We start from the raw sequence: 18270 nt of genomic DNA on the forward strand, positions 1-18270 counted from the left end.
TTGCATCCCTGGGAAAAATCCCACTTGATCATGGTGTATGATCCTTTTAACATGTTGTTGGGTTCTGTTTGCTAGTATTTTGTTGAGGATTTTTGCATCCATATTCATCAGTGATATTGGTCTGTAATTTTCTTTTTTTGTAGTATCTTTGTCTGGTTTTGGTATCAGGGTGATGGTGGCCTCCTAGAATGAGTTTGGGAGTGTTCCTTCCTCTTCAGTTTTTTGGAAGAGTTTGAGAAGGATGGGTGTTAGCTCTTCTCTAAATGTTTGATAGAATTCACCTGTGAAGCCATCTGTTCCTGGGCTTTTGTTTGTTGGAAGATTTTTAATCACAGTTTCAATTTCATTACTTGTGATTGGTGTGTTTATATTTTCTGTTTCTTCCTGGTTCAGCCTTGGACGGTTATACCTTTCCAAAAATTTGTCCATTTCTTCGGGGTTGTCCATTTTTTTCCCATAGAGGTGCTTGTAGTAGTCTCCTAGGATAGTTTGCATTTCTGCTGTGTCTGTTGTAACTTCTCCTTTTTCATTTCTAATTTTATTGATTTGAGTCCACTCCCTCTTTTTTTAATGAGTCTAGCTAATGGTTTATCAATTTTGTTTATCTTCTCAAAAAACCAACTTTAGATTGTTTATTTGAGGTTTTTCTTGTTTCTTTAGGTAGACTTGTATTGCTATAAACTTCCCTCTTAGAACTGGGTTTGCTGCACCCCATAGGTTTTGGATCATCGTGTTTTCATTGTCGTTTATCTCTAGGTATTTTTTTATTTCCTCTTTGATTTCTTCAGTGATCTCTTGGTTATTTAGTAACGTATTGTTTAGCCTCCATGTGTTAGTGTTTTTTACGTTTTTTCCCTGTAATTCATATCTAGTCTCATAGTGTTGTGGTCAGAAAAGTTGCTTGATAAGATTTCAGTTTTCTTAAATTTACTGAGGCTTGATTTGTGACCCAAGATGGGATCTATCCTGGAGAGTGTTCTGTGTGCACTTGAGAAGAAAGTGTAATCTGCTGTTTTTGGATGGAATGTCTTAGAAATATCAATTAAATCTATCTGGTCTATTGTGTCATTTAAAGCTTGTGTTTCCTTATTAATTTTCTGTTTGGATGATCTGTCCATTGGTGTAAGTGAGGTGTTAAATTCCCTCACTCTTATTGTGTTACTGTCAATTTCCTCTCTTATAGCTGTTAGTAGTTGCCTTATGTATTGAGGTGCTCCTATGTTGGGTGCATATATATTTATAATTGTTATATCTTCTTCTTGGATTGATCCCTTGATCATTATGTAGTGTCCTTCCTTGTCTCTTGTAATAGTCTTTATTTTAAAGTCTATTTTATCTGATATGAGTATTGCTACTCCAGCTTTCTTTTGATTTCCATTTGCATGGAATACCTTTTTTCATCCCATCGCTTTCAGTCTGTATGTGTCCCTAGGTCTGAAGTGGGTCTCTTCTAGACAGCATATATATGGGTCTTGTTTTTGTATCCATTCAGCAAGCCTGTGTCTTTTGGTTGGAGTATTTAATCCATTCATGTTTAAGGTAATTATTGATATGTATGTTCCTGTTACCATTTTCTTAATTGTTTTGGGTTTGTTTTTGAAGATCCTTTTCTTCTCTTGTGTTTCCCACTTGGAGAAGTTCTTTTAGCATTTGTTGTAGAGCTGGTTTGGTGGTGCTGAATTCTCTTAGCTTTTGCTTGTCTGTAAAGCTTTTAATTTCTCTATTGAATCTGAATGACATACTTGCCAGCTAGAGAAATCCTGGTGGTAGGTTCTTCCCTTTCATCACTTTAAATATGTCATGCCACTCCCTTCTGGCTTGTAGACTTTCTGCTCAGAAATCAGCTGTCAACCTTATGGGAGTTCCCTTGTATGTTATTAATTGTTTTTCCCTTGTTGCTTTCAACAATTTTTCTTTGTCTTTAAGTTTTGCCAGTTTGATTACTGTGTGTCTTGGCATGTTTCTCCTTGGGTTTATCCTGTATGGGTCTCTCTGGACTTCCTGGACTTGGGTGTCTATTTCCTTTCCCATGTTGGGAAGTTTTCAACTATAATCTTTTCACATATTTTCTCAGGTCCGTTCTCTCTTTCTTCTCCTCCTGGGACCCCTATAATGCGAATGTTGTTGCGTTTAATGTTGTCCCAGAGGTCTCTTAGGCTGTCTTCATTTCTTTTCATTCTTTTTTCTTTATTCTTCTCCACAGCAGTGTATTCCATCATTCTGTCTTCCAGGTCACTTATCCGGTCTTCTGCCTCAGTTATTCTGCTATTGGTTCCTTCTAGTGTATTTTTCATTTCCATTATTATATTGTTCATCTCTGTTTGTTTTTTCTTTAATTCTTCTAGGTCTTTGTTAAACATTTCTTTCATCTTCTCGATCTTTTCCTCCATTCTTTTTCCAAGGTCCTGGATTATCTTCACTGTCATTATTCTGAATTCTTTTTCTAGAAGTTTGCCTATCTCCACTTCATTTAGTTCTTTTTCTGGGGTTTTGTCTTGTTCCTTCATCTGGTACATAGCACTCTGTCTTTTCATCTTGTCTGTCTTTCTGTGAATGTGGTTTTTGTTCCACAGGCTGCAGGGTTATAGTTCTTCTTGCTTCTGCTGTCTGCCCTCTGGTGGATGAGACTATCTAAGAGGCTTGTGAAATTTTCCTGATGTGAGGGACTGGTGGTGGGTAGAGCTGACTGTTGCTCTGGTGGGCAGAGCTCAGTAAAACTTTAATCCACTTGTCTGCTGAGGCATGGGGCTGGGTTCCCTCCCTGTTGGTTGTTTGGCCTGAGGCCACCCAACACTGGAGCCTACGTGGGCTCTTTGGTGGGGCTAATGGTGGACTCTGGGAGGGCTCACACCAAGGAGTATTTCCCAGAACTTCTGCTGCCAGTGTCCTTGTCCCCACAGTGAGACACAGCCACCCGCTGACTCTGCAGGAGACCCTCCAACACTAGCAGGTTGGTCTGGTTCAGTCTCCTATGGGGTCACTGCTCCTTCCTCTGGGTCCTGATACGCACACTACTTTGTGTGTGCCCTCCAAGAGTGGAGTCTCTGTTTCCCCCAGTCCTGTCGAAGTCCTGCAATCAAATCCTGCTAGCCTTCAAAGTCTGATTCTCTAAGAATTCCTCCTCCTGTTGCCAGACCACCAGGTTATGAAGCCTTACGTGGGGCTCAGAACCTTCACTCCAGTGGTTGGACTTCTGCGGTATAAGTGTTCTCCAGTTTGTGAGTCACCCACCCAGCAGTTATAGGAGTTGATTTTATTGTGATTGAGCCCCTCCTACCATCTCATTGTGCCTTCTCCTTTGTCTTTGGATGTGGGATATCTTTTTTGGTGAGTTCCAGTGTCTTCCTGTCGTTGATTTTTCAGCAGTTAGTTGTGCTTCCGGTGCTCTCTGCTCTCACAAGAGGGAGTGAGAGCACGTCCTTCTACTCCGCCATCTTGAACCAATCCTCGCATCTGGCTTTTCATTTGTAAGGTATCTTTTCTCTTTCTGTATATGCTGCCTGGTTACTGTTATTTCTAAAATGCAACTCAGGCACTTGTCTACCCAGAGACTCTCAGCAACTCCACACCTCTTGACTTCTTGCTTTCAGGAACCTCCACAACCCATTCCCAAAGTACTTTTCCAACTTTATCTGCCACTACCCCCCTTCATGAACTTCTGCTCCAGGAAAACGAATCTGTTCATATGTTTATAAAACACGCTTTGCTAATGTAAAAATCTTTGCTAGAGTGATGGATGACATCTCTTCATCACTGTTGAAGTTTTAGTTACCATACAGAGTCCCCCCTGTTCTTTGAGGTCTTCCTGGTCACTCAGGCAGGAATGCCGTGTTCCTTCTCAGAACCACTGTTGTGCTGGTCATTTGTGCTTTTGCAGGCAGCTGTGTGGACCTGGGTAGGATATTTGGGGACATGCCTTTGTTAGCCTGATGGGATCTTTGCTCCTGATGTCAAAGGCCAGCTCTTTTCCACCTTTGCATCTCCTGCAGGACCTGAGGGCCTCCAGTGAAGTGGAGTGCCTCATTCACTGGGTATATTAAAGATATTCGTGCATGTGATATTAATACAGGGAAATTCAGTAACCTGTTCTGATGTAGCCTTTTTTTTTTCCAGTTTCCCTTTGTATTTATATTGCTTTGCTCTTATAAGATTTTGTGAAAATGAATGCATTACTGAAAAACTGCCCATTCTCTTGTTTAAATATAATGACCTCTTAGTAACAAATTTGCAAGTGGAAAAATGGATCTTAAACTTTTGGTGAGGACTAGGGGCATTGTTCTGGTGGAGGAGCGCCCCTTCCTTGCCTTTGGGTGGGTTGGCCTTTGGCAAGTGGCTGAAGAGTTTATGGAAGGGTGTTGGACATAGCGGGAGGGGGAGGGAGTTGAGAAGGGGAGAAGCAGTGAACAGAGCCTGGGCCGTTAGTTTCAGGTAGAACAAGGGAGTCAAAAACCTGCACTAAGCAGACTTCTAGGAAATCTGGGTCCCTTGATCACTTAAACATTGTGTAAATTATCTCCTGGACACAGGCAGAGCTTTGTTATCCAAAACACTTGAAATTAGTTGTGATCTTAAGGTAATTACAGTGCTGAGTCATGGCACAAGTCAGTAGTGAATTCCCTCCAATTACATAGTGGGGCAGAGATAGGAAAGACATTTTATCTCAGAATAATCCTCCTTTACAAAGATTTCCATAGCACTTTTTTCCCTTCAGTGAAGGAAGTGATTTGTTTTAAATAGTATAGTCTTGTTCAAATTTCCCTATGTAGGTACAGAAAACTTATTCTCCCAAAACTTTCCTTGGCCTTCCCTCTAGTGAAAGTATAAAGTAGTGTGGGGAGAAGAACTTAGGAGCCCTGAGTTGGAATCCTGCCTCAGTTCTTTGCTAGCTTTGCAACCTTGATCAACTTATTTCTCTAAACATCAGATTCTGTGTCTCTGAAATGGGAATGATAATAAGACTATAGGGTTGTTAAAGGTTGAATGCAGTCACAGTCATCATTATTTTATGGGATTGGTGGAGGGCTGGTGGGAGAAGGACAAAAAATTGTACAATAAGCTTAACTTTTTACAGGTAATTGAGAGAGAAATTATAGCAGCAATATTGGCTTGAGTGAAGGCTGTGTTCTAAGTGATTCTGTGTTCCTTAAGGGAAATTATTTCCACTGTTTAATTCTTCGCAGAATAACGGGACCACTGAGCATCAGGTGGAATCTTTCATAAGGAAAAAACTGGAGTCGCTGTTAAAAGAATCTCAAATTCGAGACAAGGAAGATCCTGATAGTTTCACAGTGAGGGCACTACTGAAGGCCACGCATGAAGGCTTAAATGCACACCTGAAGCAGGTATACATTTCCCTCTTGTACTTGTCCTTCAACAGGAAAAAGAAAGCACCTCATGCTTTGTTTCTTATCATTTGTCATTTGTGGAAGGCTTCTCCAGTTTCTTCCATTTCTATCCTTATATTGCTGGAAAAATGAGAATCTCCTCCTGAAAAATGGAGAGAAATAGTGAATAATAGATTAAAGTGCATGGGTGGGTGTAGAAATGATTCATATGCTCCTTCACTGGCACCCTCAGGACAAAGCCCAGTGCCCCTGCATTCATCTTCCCCACTTGTGTTCAGGTGAGGGTGGGGACTCATTCAGGTGGCCTCCATGCCCTGTTGATCACACCTTCTGAATGTGTATGTCTGTCCACTTCTTCTCCACGGCTGTGTCCTAATTCAGGCCAATGTTAACTCTCACTTAGACTTCTCTTGCCCTCTTTAAATCTAACCTTCACTCTGAAATCAGCATGATGTTTTAAAAATGCAAATCTGATTGTGTCACTCCACTGTTCAAAATTTTTCAGTGGCTTCCTATTATGCTTGGGATAAATTACAAACTAACTGGGCTTTCAAGGAACTGCATAATTCCATCTTTGCCTACCTCTCCTGTCTCAGATCTCCCCATTTTCCCTGTCACACCACCACCCACGACGTCACACCAGCCACAACCATCTAAATGCCATGGTCTTCCTCACATTCCATTTCCTCTCCCTGGAACACTCCATTTCCACATCTACGCTAGCTAACTCCTACTTAGGCTTTTAAATTCCAGCAACCATGTGGTATTCTAAATGAGTCCTGCCTTGACCCCTAGGTTAGGTTAGCTATCCCTTTTATATTGTTGATGGTAGCCTGTTATATCTTCTTTTTTCAAGAAGTTCTTTTTTTCCTACACATTTGCATTTATTTGTTCAATATCTGTCTTCTCAACTAGACTGTAGATTCTGTGAAGGCAGGAACCATGTCAGTCTTGATAACCATTGTTTTCCTGACTTGTATAGTGCCTGGACCTTAGTATGACCTTCATATATAGTTGCTGAGTGAATGAATGGTTTGGGCTCTGACTGAGGCTTTTATTCTGCTTTCTAATAAAAATATCATAAATGGGCAAAGAAGAGGGATAGTGGGTTTGCTGATGTTATCACGGCAGGACATTGAGGGCATTTATTCTGGACCAGAGGAGATCCATGTGGTCCCTGGCTTAGCTGATAGCAGCTTCCCCTGCTACTGCTGCCTACCCTCCAGAGCTCAGAGCTCCCTAGGCAGAGGGAAGATCATCACTTTTGGATGTGAGCAACCACTCAGCTTTGGTGGTTACTTTCTAGACTCTACAGAAGTCCAGCCATTCAAACGCCTGGCTGTTTCTCAGGTCTGTTTAGTTTCCAAACATAGAAAACCTAATTCAAAATGGCTTAAATAATGAAGAAAGGCGTTGGGTTAGGTAAGTGGCAAGTTCATTTGCAGAGTGGCCTTCAAGGTGGGCTTAATTCAGAGGCTCAGCAGGGTCATCAAAGACCTGTCTTTCTGTTCTACCTACCACGTGATTAGCATCATCCCATGTTGGTTCCCCCTCTCCTGGTGGTTGCAGGGTGACTGCCAACAGGCCCCTGAGCTATGTGTTTCTTGGTCCAAGTACAGAGAGAGTGAGACAGTGTATGTGCCTCATCCAACAAACCAGAGTTTGTGCTGAGCTCTGGTTGAGCATCTTAGCTCATGTGCCCACTCCTGAGTTGATCCCCATGGTGGCCTTGCATATGTGTCCTTCTTGGAACAGTAGTTTGGCAAGGACGTAGGATACCATTGGCTTGCTGATGCCACTGAGAACTTACCCCTGGAACTGGCACCAAGGTCTGCCCCTCTGAAAATGCATTCTGCCCCTGCATGCTGGAGGGGCAGAATGGAATGTTGGGAGACAACCAAAATGTCATTTACAGCATTACTGCCCTTACAGTTTATCATACAATTTTGAATTTTCTTGAACATTTCTATAAATACCAGTTAGCCTCTCCCTTTCCTCCCTGACCCTCCAGCCTCTTAGTTTAAACTACACAAACGTCTGTAAAATCACATTCGGTTAACCCGGCTTGATTTCTGCTTCTTGTCCCTGGTGAACTCTCTTTGGCTAATCTGGGCCAGTCACTTCCCCTTATGCTTTTGGAGAAGTCTTTTCTTGTTCCGTCGTAGATCATTCCAACTGGAAAGACAACAGCAGGTCTTGGAGATTTTTGAAGAAACAAATCAAGCCCATCTTTCTTTTTATGGAAGAGATCCTAATGGTAATTTCCCCATCAGGTAAGATGGTAAGGGACTTCAAATTTCAGAGAAGTAGTAGGACAAAACTCCTCCTCTTTTTTATTTTTTACTTTCCCTTAAACCTGGGTGACTGCAAGAATGTATCAGACTTGCAGAAAGTAAATGGAGGCTGCAACTTTAATAAACTGGACTATGAAGTGTTAAGGTTTTTAACCCTGCTGTTGTGTTAGTTTTTAAAGTATGGTTTTGGTTCAGTGGCAAGCAAAGACAAGTTACTGTAGAGACAAGTCCATCTGTGTCAGATACATATACACATGTAGAGCCAAGGCTGAGAATGTGCTGTGGGGTTCAGGACAGCTCATCACTTCAGCTCCCTTCCCTCCTGGATCGTCACTCAGAAGTGCAGTACTGTGTGCTACTGGTGCCAGCTTTTTCCTGGAGATCTCCGAAGTAAAACAAAAATGAAATTCTCATCCTTCACGCTGGAAGCACTTAGTAGAAGGATGCCTGCCTTCTTTAGAGTTCTGAATTCACTTCTTTGTTTACATCCCAGCTACAGCCATCTGGGTAGCCTTAATTATTCCTTACATGAACTTTTGCACCTCTCCCTGCTGTCCCGCTCCCTCCAGTCTCTCATTTATACCACTACCATAGCGATATTTCAGAAACATGCATCTGATCACATCATTCTCCTATTTTAAACCATTCAAATGCTCTTCATAGTTTGGAGGATAAAGCTCAAATTGAAAGCTATAGCCCAAAAGATCCTTTCTCCATCATCTGACCCCAGCTCTGATTTGTTCATTAATGTGCGTGTGTACAGTACAAATACACAACCCAACCCCTGCCTTTCTTTGTTTCCTGGAAAGTGCCATGTTCCTGGCATTTGGCCTTTGTGTTTGCTTTTTCCTTGCACACTTCCTCTTCCTCACTTCACGTAGATAATGTCTACCTGTCTTCTGGCTTCAGCTTTTGTAACATGTCCCCTTAGAAGTCCTCCTCGATCCTCAAGTCTAGGTAGATGGCCTTCCCGTGCCCTCAGGCAGTACCCTGAACTTTCCCCATCATAGTCTTATTATAGTGTGTTATGATCATTTGTCTCCATCATAAGAGTGCAAGCCCAGGGAGGACAAAGTCTACATCTCTCTTGCTTGCTGTCTCCCTTGTATTCATGTTGAGTTCCTAGCACAGTGTTTGATCCATGGATTCAATGAAAGATGCAGTGCTGATGCTCAAGGAGAGGTCAAGTTGGGGAGAGATATCTGTGTGTATTCCTCTGGTACATAAAGAAGGAGTGTAGAGTGGGGGAGGGAGAGAAAGCCAGGGAGGAGACAGAACTACACAGAATCCCTGTTTTATCACCAACTAGCTTCGTAACTTTGGGCATATTATCTAACTTCACTATACTTCTGTTTTTCTTATCTGCAAAACTAGGATTTTAATTATACTTATCTCCAGGGATGGTTGTATGTATTAAGTGAGAATATATGTAATACACTTAGCATAATCCTTGGGGCATAGCAGGTGCCTATTAAAATGGATGACCTTATACCTCAACTTGCTTGGGGCAACCTCGCTTTATACCTATTGTCCCAGCGTAATTATTAAAGGTGCCCGATTTCACTCTTTTTTAAAAAAATAAATTTATTTATCTATTTATTTTTGGCTGCATTGGGTCTTCGTTGCTGCTAGCGGGCTTTCTCTAGTTGTGGTGAGCGGGGGCTACTCTTCATTGCAGTGTGCAGGCTTCTCATTGCGGTGACTTCTCTTGTTGTGGAGCGCGGGCTCTAGGCGCTCGGGCTTCAGTAGTTGTGGCACACGGGTTCAGTAGTTGTGGCTCACGGGCTCTAGAGTACAGGCTCAGTAGTTGTGGTGCATGGGCTTAGTTGCTCCATGGCATGTGGGATCTTCCCGGACCAGGGCTCGAACACGTGTCCCCTGCATTGGCAGGCGGATTCTTAACCACTGAGCCACCAGGGAAGTCCCCATTTCACTCTTAAGAGTCCTGTTTTGGACAATAGATGACATGGTCTCCCTACTAATAGATGAGCTACTAGAACTGGAGAGGAACTCAGAGGTTAATTGGTCCATTCCTCCCCCATGTCACAGATAAGAGGACTGAGGTCAAGAGGTGGGTGTTTACCCCAGAGGAGCAAGTCTTTAGCACAGAGTGTGTGCTGGAATCTCCTATGTTTTGCTTCACCTATTAATCCCTCTCTTTCCATCTGATTCTGAGTCCCAGGGTATTTCTTATGTGTTCAGCTTCTGTTTCCCATCAATGTATTGATGTATATAATTTCCTGCTTAGACTTAAATCCATCAGAGAGACTCTCATTCACCTTAAAACACCGTTTCAATTCTCTGTTCTTCAGACTGAATAAGCCTAGTTCTGTAAAACTTTTCTAATAGGTTAAAAATGATCTTTTAAATCACCTTAAAAAAAAAAAAAAAAAAGAGATGGGGGACCTGAGGCTACATGGTGGCAGAACTGGGTCTCCTAACTTGAAGAGCAGTGTTACTTCTATTACCATATCTTACTACTTTCTTAATTCTAGGGTTTTTGAATAGTTAATGATCAGCTTTAATTGATCTTCAAAGGCAGTCAATGTATATAAACCAGGCAACTAAAATTACCCTGTAAACCTGCCACCCACCCTCCTCCACTATTTTCTGAACTGCCTTTTCCCCAACCGAGTTCTCACAGTTCCCCCTCCCCATCCTGCATTGTATCTTTGATTAGTTTCTATGGATATATGTAGATGCTCTTCCTGACCTTTTGATTTCGGGTGGTTTTGCTCACCTACATTTATTCCATTTATGAGATAATCTCTGTTCAGCTGAAAGTCCCGGGAGGGCGGGGCCTCTTGGTCTCCTCTTACATCATGTAATTAGCAGTGAATCACCTAATACATATTTTTAGGGATGACAATTGGAAAAAGAGTCTAAACCCTTTTAGCAGAGTGGTCTTTTTTTTTTTTTTTCCTGTCCCCTAGAGTAAAGAGATCTCTAGCCTGGAAAATTAATTCACATGAGGAGGAATTCAGAATCTACAATACATCTTTCCTGTGCTTACCACAGAGGGAATGATTTTAATGAACAGATAAGCTCTGCTGCAGTTTACTTAAAGAAAAACAATCTTATTGCCTCATAGATATACTTGGATTTTATTTGTTTTTAATGTTTCCAAATTCTAAATAGTAATTAAGTGATCAGTCTGATTAGTTTTTTTTAGTCAACTGAATTGGCTGTTAATGACTTGTGGCCATTTTTCAAAATTAAATCTACTTTTAACTGAAGATGATTTATTCCCCCTCAGGGCATTGATAGGAATACATCCTGTGCTCTAGAGAGCCTTGTGAACAGGCAGTAGAGAGGCCTGCACACCTGGGCATTACTGAGAGGTCCTTGACCCCAGCTTTGGGGAGCTGTTGGCAGCTGCCATCTCCTGATGGTGCCCAGGTCTCTCTCTGCAGCATCCCCCCCCTCTCTCAAGGCAGACACAGCCACCTTCAGGGAAGTGGAGGGTAGAGCAGGAGGAAATGAGCAGGACCTTCCGGCTGCCCACCAAGAGATGGAAGGAGAGAGGGACTCCATGCCCTTCCACCAGAACTAAGGAGAAAACAAAAGCAAAGAAGAAAAGTAGTCATATTATGCTTTATTTACTCAGCATCCAGATGTGAAGGAAAGTGGAAAGAAAACACATGGACGATCCCTCATGACCAACTTCGGAAAACATAAGGTACGAATTAAGGAAGATAAGTGTGCATAATTCAGGTAATTTAAAGAGTCTAGAGGGTGATAGGAGACTATCATCATGACCTTGGAATAACTGCAGATTTCTCAATGAGGACCCCAGAAAAGGAAAAAGTTGATAATTAAACTATTTTATAATTTAAGAACTCCTGTTCATCAGAAGTATCAAAGAGCAAATAACATACTGGGAAAGAATATTTTCAATATTCTGTACAAGTCCACAAAGGATTTCTTTCCTGAATATATAAAGAATTCCTATAAATCAATAAAGAAGGCACACTAATTTTTAAAAAACAAGCAAAAGGCTTAAATGAACTTCACAACAGAAGATATCCAAGTGGCTAATATGGAAAAGGTTCTCCCCCTTATCAGTCCTCTGGGAAATGCAAACTAAAATGATGATGAGATTCCGTGTACACCCACCACAACAGCAAACATAAAGAGATTGACAACAGCATGTGTTAGTGAGGATGCTGGGCAACTTGAGCTCTCATCAACTGCTAATGGGAACCTGCCTTTGTGCAGCTACTTCCACACACTGTTTCACAGTACCAACTAAAGCCACTCTATGAACCATGTCTTATCAGTTCCATTGTTAGGTGTGTGTCACGAGACAAACAACGATATTTACAGGGGCATTAGTTGCAATACTACAAACAGGAGACAGTTCAAACGTCCATCAGCATTAGAAAGGATAAAAATTGTGGCGTATTCACATAAGGGAATATTTATCAGCAATGAGAATGACAAAATTACAACTACATGCAATAGTGTGATCTTTGTAAACATGACATTGAGCAAAAGAAGCCAGACCCAAGAGAGTACATACAGTTTGAGTCCATTTATATGAAGCTCAAAAACAGGCAAAAAAAAATCTATGGGATAAAAGTCAAGATAGTAGTTACCTTTGGGGAGAAGGTGATGACCGAACGGGAGAACCTGAAGGCTTTGGGGCAGATAATATTCCATTTCCTCACTTGGGTGGTTTCACTTTGTGGAAAGCCATCATGCTGTGCACTTACGATTCCTGTGCTTTTCTAAGTGTATGCTTTACCTTCAATAAAAAGGTAAAACATGTTAAACAAGTCAATTATTGGGTGATGAACTTTATGCATGAGGTTTCTCCAAGGCCATTTCTTGTACTTTAATGAATGTTGTATCTGGAATTTCCTGCCCCATCAATAGGATAATTTATTGAAAGGTTGGACAAAATAGCCATAATAAACTGAAAACAACCAAAATGTTCTCCCATAAAGACTGCTTGAGTAAATCATGATTCATTCACACAATGGACAATTATGCAGCCATTAAAAGATGATCACTCTGGGCTTCCCTGGTGGCACAGTGGTTGAGAGTCCGCCTGCCAATGCAGGGGACGCGGGTTCGTGCCCCGGTCCGGGAAGATCCCACATGCCGCGGAGCGGCTGGGCCTGTGAGCCATGGCCGCTGAGCCTGTGCGTCCGGAGCCTGTGCTCCACAGCGGGAGAGGCCACAACAGTGAGAGGCCCGCGTACCGCAAAAAAAAAAAGAAAGAAAGAAAGAAAGAAAGATGATCACTCTGACGAGCTCAACATGCAAAACATTAAATAAAAAAATAAGATGAAAAACTGATTATGTCATATGTTAAGTATGATAAGATGTATCAAAACTGTATGTAAAGAAAATATATCATCATTTCTCCAAATATCTATCATTGGCGATTCATTACTTATTTCTACTTTCTGCATTTTATATTTTAAAATGAACCTGGGAAAGACAGATTTATTATTGTAACACCTCAAATTACTAACTATATGCAGAATTGGAGAATATTTCTTTTCTTGATTACAACCACTCATTTAAATTAAAATTATTTTCCAAAGTAAAGCTTTTAGGGAGTACCTTTGCTAGTATAGCATTAGAATTTATTATGTCTCAAGTCATAAGAGTGAATGTTTACAAGACTATTTACAGGTTATTTAAATAAGTATTAATAGTATTTTAAATTGAAAGTTAATATTATGTGGTTTACAGAATGACTTTCCATGTCATCTCATTTAATCATCACAAAAATAATAATCCTTTAGGACAGATGTTTTTGTCCTACCCTTTAAAAAAGCACAATAGAAAGCTTGAGAGATTAGCCAATTTATCAGCTTGGTGAGAGGCCAATCTGGAACATGAGATCATCAGATGCCTGGGTCCACGCCATGTGCACTGAAGTTCTCAAGGCATAAATAAGATGTAAAAATGTTCTAGACTAAATTGGCGCCTTGCCGTCAGTGCAGTAGAGTTGAATGTGTTTATGCCAACAGGGTAGTTTGAATTTTTTTATTTGTTGAGAATGAGAAAATCTAGAAGTTGATTTGGTCCCATGGTAATGTGGGGATGGAGTCCCTTTCCTTTTCTAAGCCATGTTCCCAAAATGTCCAGGGTACTCTGTCTAAAGGTCTTACCTTTGTTTGTAGAAGCTGTAATTTTGGTGGCAAGTTTTTCTGCAGTTACTAGGGCCCCTCCCCATCATTTGTATCGTTGACGTGTGTGTTGCCAAATATTGGGGTTATCTCCAATGTGGTGGGGCTGAAAGTGTATCATTCCTAAGAGGTTTTATGTCTAACAGCTAATCTGTCCAAAGACACCAGGTTAGTCCTACAGTCTTTCAGCCTGACTCCTGTAGGTAACAATTTTCATTCTGCTCTAGAAATTAAGATGGGTCAAAGTCTCAAATGAACAGTTTGATTTAGATGGGTTTTTGAATGCATACTGAACAAAAGCAGGAGTGGTAGTTATTCATTTAAAAATTACTACTTGTCTTTTTTATCAAATCTGCCTTTTATAAGTAAGTCAAAGGGAATAGTGAGCTTCCTATATAAAAGGACCCTTTATCCCTTATAATCGTTTAAATAGATATTACAACTTTAACCCTACCCCTCACAGAGACCTTCAATGCATGACTAATAGTCTAAGACCTACATTTTATGTAGCTTAGAAGTCAATGTTAGAGCATGAAACCCTCCGTTTTGCCTTGATATTTTAAGATAATTTTGGCCACAGACATGCTTATTATTGATGGTGAGGCAAGCTGCAATATTTGGTCAGTTGTTTTTTTTCCAAGTAATTGTCCTTGTGTGTGTGTGTGTGTGTCTATTTTAAAGCTCATTCCTCTGTATGTTGTAGATGTACCTGATGTGCTGAGTTTGTGTTAAGTGAACTCTGATTCTTCCGGCAGAAAACCACAAAATCACGGTCCAAATCTTGTAGTGCTGATGAAGAGGAGGACGCACAGCAGAACCCTGGCAAGGAGACCGGCCAGCTGTACAGGTAAGAAAGCTCTCCATGTTTCCTGCTCAGGCTCCTGGGGCCCCTCCATCCACATCAGCTTGGCTGTTTTAGTTGTACATGTCTAGGAAATCAGATTGCAAGGTAGAGAGCTCTGCAGTGGGACATGTGAAGATCAACAGGATGTGAGATTATAATACATGTAGGGCACTTGTGCTGCCTGGCACACAGTGAGCTCTTAATAAATGCTGGCTGTAGCAGTTGTCAGGTAAAAGATATCTTCAGAGAAGAGAGAGGGACCACATGAACTAGTACAGAGGGGCTCTCACAGGAGACTGAAGGAGAAGATAGATTATGAGAACATGTGAAGAGTCAGGGATCTGAAATCAGCCAGACTTCAAACTCTTGTTCCTCCAACTTTAAGATGGGGGCAAGTTAGGCTCCTCATTTGTATCTATTTCTTAGGGTCATTGTAAGGATTAAAGGAATTAAACTATTTGGCTTGATGAGCCCTACTCCAATTAACTAAGTGCTCAAAAATATTAGCTGCTGTTGTCTTTATTATTGCCAGTAGAATTTGGAATGAGTAAAATGGCCAAAACTGTAGAACCCAAATTGTGACACATGATTTGATAAAGGATTTTCTGGCAAATTATGTATACAGTAAGTCTCGCAAAGGAAAGTAAATTATATCCTTCATAGACAGATAAATATACAAACACGTGCACATGTACACACACACCGCTCTGTGACTTTATCATAAGACTGAAACTAAACGAAATTGGAGGCACAGAGGTCCTATAGGAATAAATCACATTTAGTGTTCACTTAAATTTTATATTTGAGCTTCACTCCAACAGAATGTCCATACATAAAATAGTAACTAATTAGTGAGGGCAAAGGAGATGTGTATGGTTCCTACCCTTAGAGTACAGAAAATTCAATATGTAGTTACAGTAAAGGATATAAGAGAAATAGAATTACCTTCCAGGAGACCTCTGCTGTGAATTTTCTCAAATATAAGTTTGAGAAAGGCTTGGCTCTGAATCATATAGCCAGGGAAGCTGTCACGTGAAATCATGTTGCATGCTGCTCTTGAGTCAATTAGAGATTTGCCCGTAATAGCTATCGAGGCTCAAGCATTGATGACGGTGTCCTTTCGGGACTTCAGTAAACTAATTCAATTTTAAGATAAGGATTAAAAGGGCTAACTTTATACAGAAGTCGTCTGTGTTATGGAGTGTCCTGGGAGTTTTACTTGTCATTTCTAGGCATTACCTCTCTCACATTGATTTATAATCATTTGCTTTCACAAAACCAGATTTTTACCGATGGCTAGAGAATTTCCTAATTACGTGGTGGAGGAGGAACATGGATTCTTCTTCCCATTGTTTTTTTGTTTGTTTGTTTGTTTGTTTTTGCGGTATGCGGGCCTCTCACTGTTGTGGCCTCTCCCGTTGCGGAGCACAGGTTCCGGATGCGCAGGCTCAGTGGCCATGGCTCACGGGCGCAGCCGCTCCGCGGCATATGGGATCTTCCCAGACCGGGGCACGAACCCGTGTCCCCTGCATCGGCAGGCGGACTCTCAACCACTGCGCCACCAGGGAAGCCCCCATTGGTTTTTATACCTGTCTATGTGCCTGTCTTCTTTCTTGGCAAAATGAGTTGTTGACACATTTTGGCCTTAATTCTTTTGTTGAATGTATATAAGTATCATTACAGTAAGAATTTTTGTCTGATTTGTTCACTATTTTATCTCCAATAGGTGCTCAATAAATATTCACTGAGTGAATAAATCTATATCATCACTATCTAAGTCCAGAACATTTTCATCACACCAAAAAGAAACTCTACCATTAGCAGCGGCTTTCCATCTCTCTCTCCCCCGGTCTCTGGTACCAACTTTTTGTCTCTATAGATTTGCCTTTTCTGGACATTACATATAAATGGAATCCTACAATATTTGGCCTTTTTTGTCTGGCTCCTTTCACTTAGTATAATATTTCCAAGATTCATCCATGTTGTAGAATGTATCAGTACTTCATTCCTTTTTATTGTTGAATAATATTCCATTGTATGAATATATTGCATTTCATTTATCTATTAATTAGCTATAGGATATTTAGGTTGTTTTCACTTTCTGGCTATTATGAATAATACTGTTATGAACATTCATTTCTAAGTTTTTATGTGGACATAGGTTTTTATTTCTCTTGGGTATATACTTAAAAGTGGAATTCCTGAGTCACATGGTAACTGTTTAATTTTTTGAGGAACTGCCAAACTATGTTGGCAAAGCAGTTGTACCATTGAAAATTCCCCAGCAATATATGAGCATTCCAGTTTCTCCTTATCCTTGCCAACACTCATTATTGCCTGCCTTTTTGGTTATAGCCAACCTAGTAGATATGCAGTGGTATCTCACTGTAGTTTGGTTTGCATTTCCTAAATGACTAATGTTGAGCTTCTTTTCATGTTCTTATTGGCCATTTGTGTATCTCCTTTGGTGGGGATTGAAGTTTTTAATGATTATATGTTTTCCTAGAGGAGAAAAGTGTGTCTGTGAGGAGAATGTGATAATCTATGGAGAATTTTACTGTGGCAAAGAGTAAGTGGCAGAATTTGTAAAGTTGTACAGCAGATCCTAGGAGTGGTTTATGGGATACAGAAGATATAGATGTACAGAGAGAGTAAGTAATGGATATTTGTCTTAAGAAGTTGAAGAATATAGAAAAAGCATAAAGAAGAAATCAAAATTCACTGTACTTATACCTCTAGAAGATAATGACTATGGAAAGTTTGGTGTATTTATCTTTAGGTATAGGATTCTTGTGACTGACAGTACAGTATCCCTACTGCTTTTTAGTCCAGGTTCTCCTTCTGACAAAGCAGAGTGATTCCCTGCTAAATTCTGGTTTACTCCACAGTTGGGTAATGGTGGGAATCAAGCCCTTCACAATAGAACTCACAAATTCAGGAGAAGAGACTGTGAATAAAGTCTGGCTGAGCGGTGAAAAAAGCCACAAGAGTATGGTGTTGTGGTGGAGAGAATGCTGAACTAAAAATCACACTTGGTTTCTAATCCTGGCTCCATCAGGAGCAGGTAGGGAAGGTGGAGTAACCAGAAGCCCAAACCTCTTCCAGCTCTAAAATGTCATGAGTCCTGGTGTGTATTTTACAGGTTGGGCCGCCGAAGGAAAACCATGAAGCTCTGTCGAGAGCTCTCTGATTTGGTTGTGTACACAAACTCCGTGGCAGCCCAGGACATTGTGGATGATGGTAAGGCCTGAGGGTTTTTTCTTCTGGATACACACTCCTGACCTTTCTTTGTCAATTGTTAATTAAACTTTTGTTAATCAGATCATCAGCACACATTTCTGGAACTGTGGAGAATCCAGCTTGAGTGTCAGGAAACTGATGGCTGGTACAATGCTTAGCTCACAGGGAGGGCTCTTTTGATTACTTTGCCTAATTGGCTAGAGGTCAGAGGAAGACTTTATTATTATTAAAAACACAAATGTATCAGAGCAAGGTCTTCCCAGTCTTCAAACTATGGAGACTTGACTTAGTTTGATGGCCAGATCACAGATGGCTGTTCCAAGTGTGAATGACTAGAAGAAAGAGGAAATTAATTGACAAATATAACATCTTGAAACGCCCTGTATTTTCTCATTGAAAAT

General features: G+C 40.8%; 1 protein-coding gene across 3 annotated transcripts in view; it reads left to right on the forward strand.

Annotated features, from left to right (window-relative positions):
* The window catches only part of PLCH1 (phospholipase C eta 1), a 240388-nt gene that overhangs the window by 195906 nt on the left and 26212 nt on the right, over positions 1–18270 (forward strand). For all 3 annotated transcript variants that reach the window (XM_060298491.1, XM_070045495.1, XM_060298490.1), the window contains 4 exons: positions 5181–5342; positions 11247–11318; positions 14541–14632; positions 17772–17869. In XM_060298491.1, coding sequence (XP_060154474.1) covers positions 5181–5342; positions 11247–11318; positions 14541–14632; positions 17772–17869 — 424 coding nt within the window. The remainder of the gene's footprint in view (positions 1–5180; positions 5343–11246; positions 11319–14540; positions 14633–17771; positions 17870–18270) is intronic.

This window comes from Globicephala melas, chromosome 4, assembly GCF_963455315.2.
Source record: "Globicephala melas chromosome 4, mGloMel1.2, whole genome shotgun sequence".
In the NCBI taxonomy this organism is placed as follows: domain Eukaryota; kingdom Metazoa; phylum Chordata; class Mammalia; order Artiodactyla; family Delphinidae; genus Globicephala; species Globicephala melas.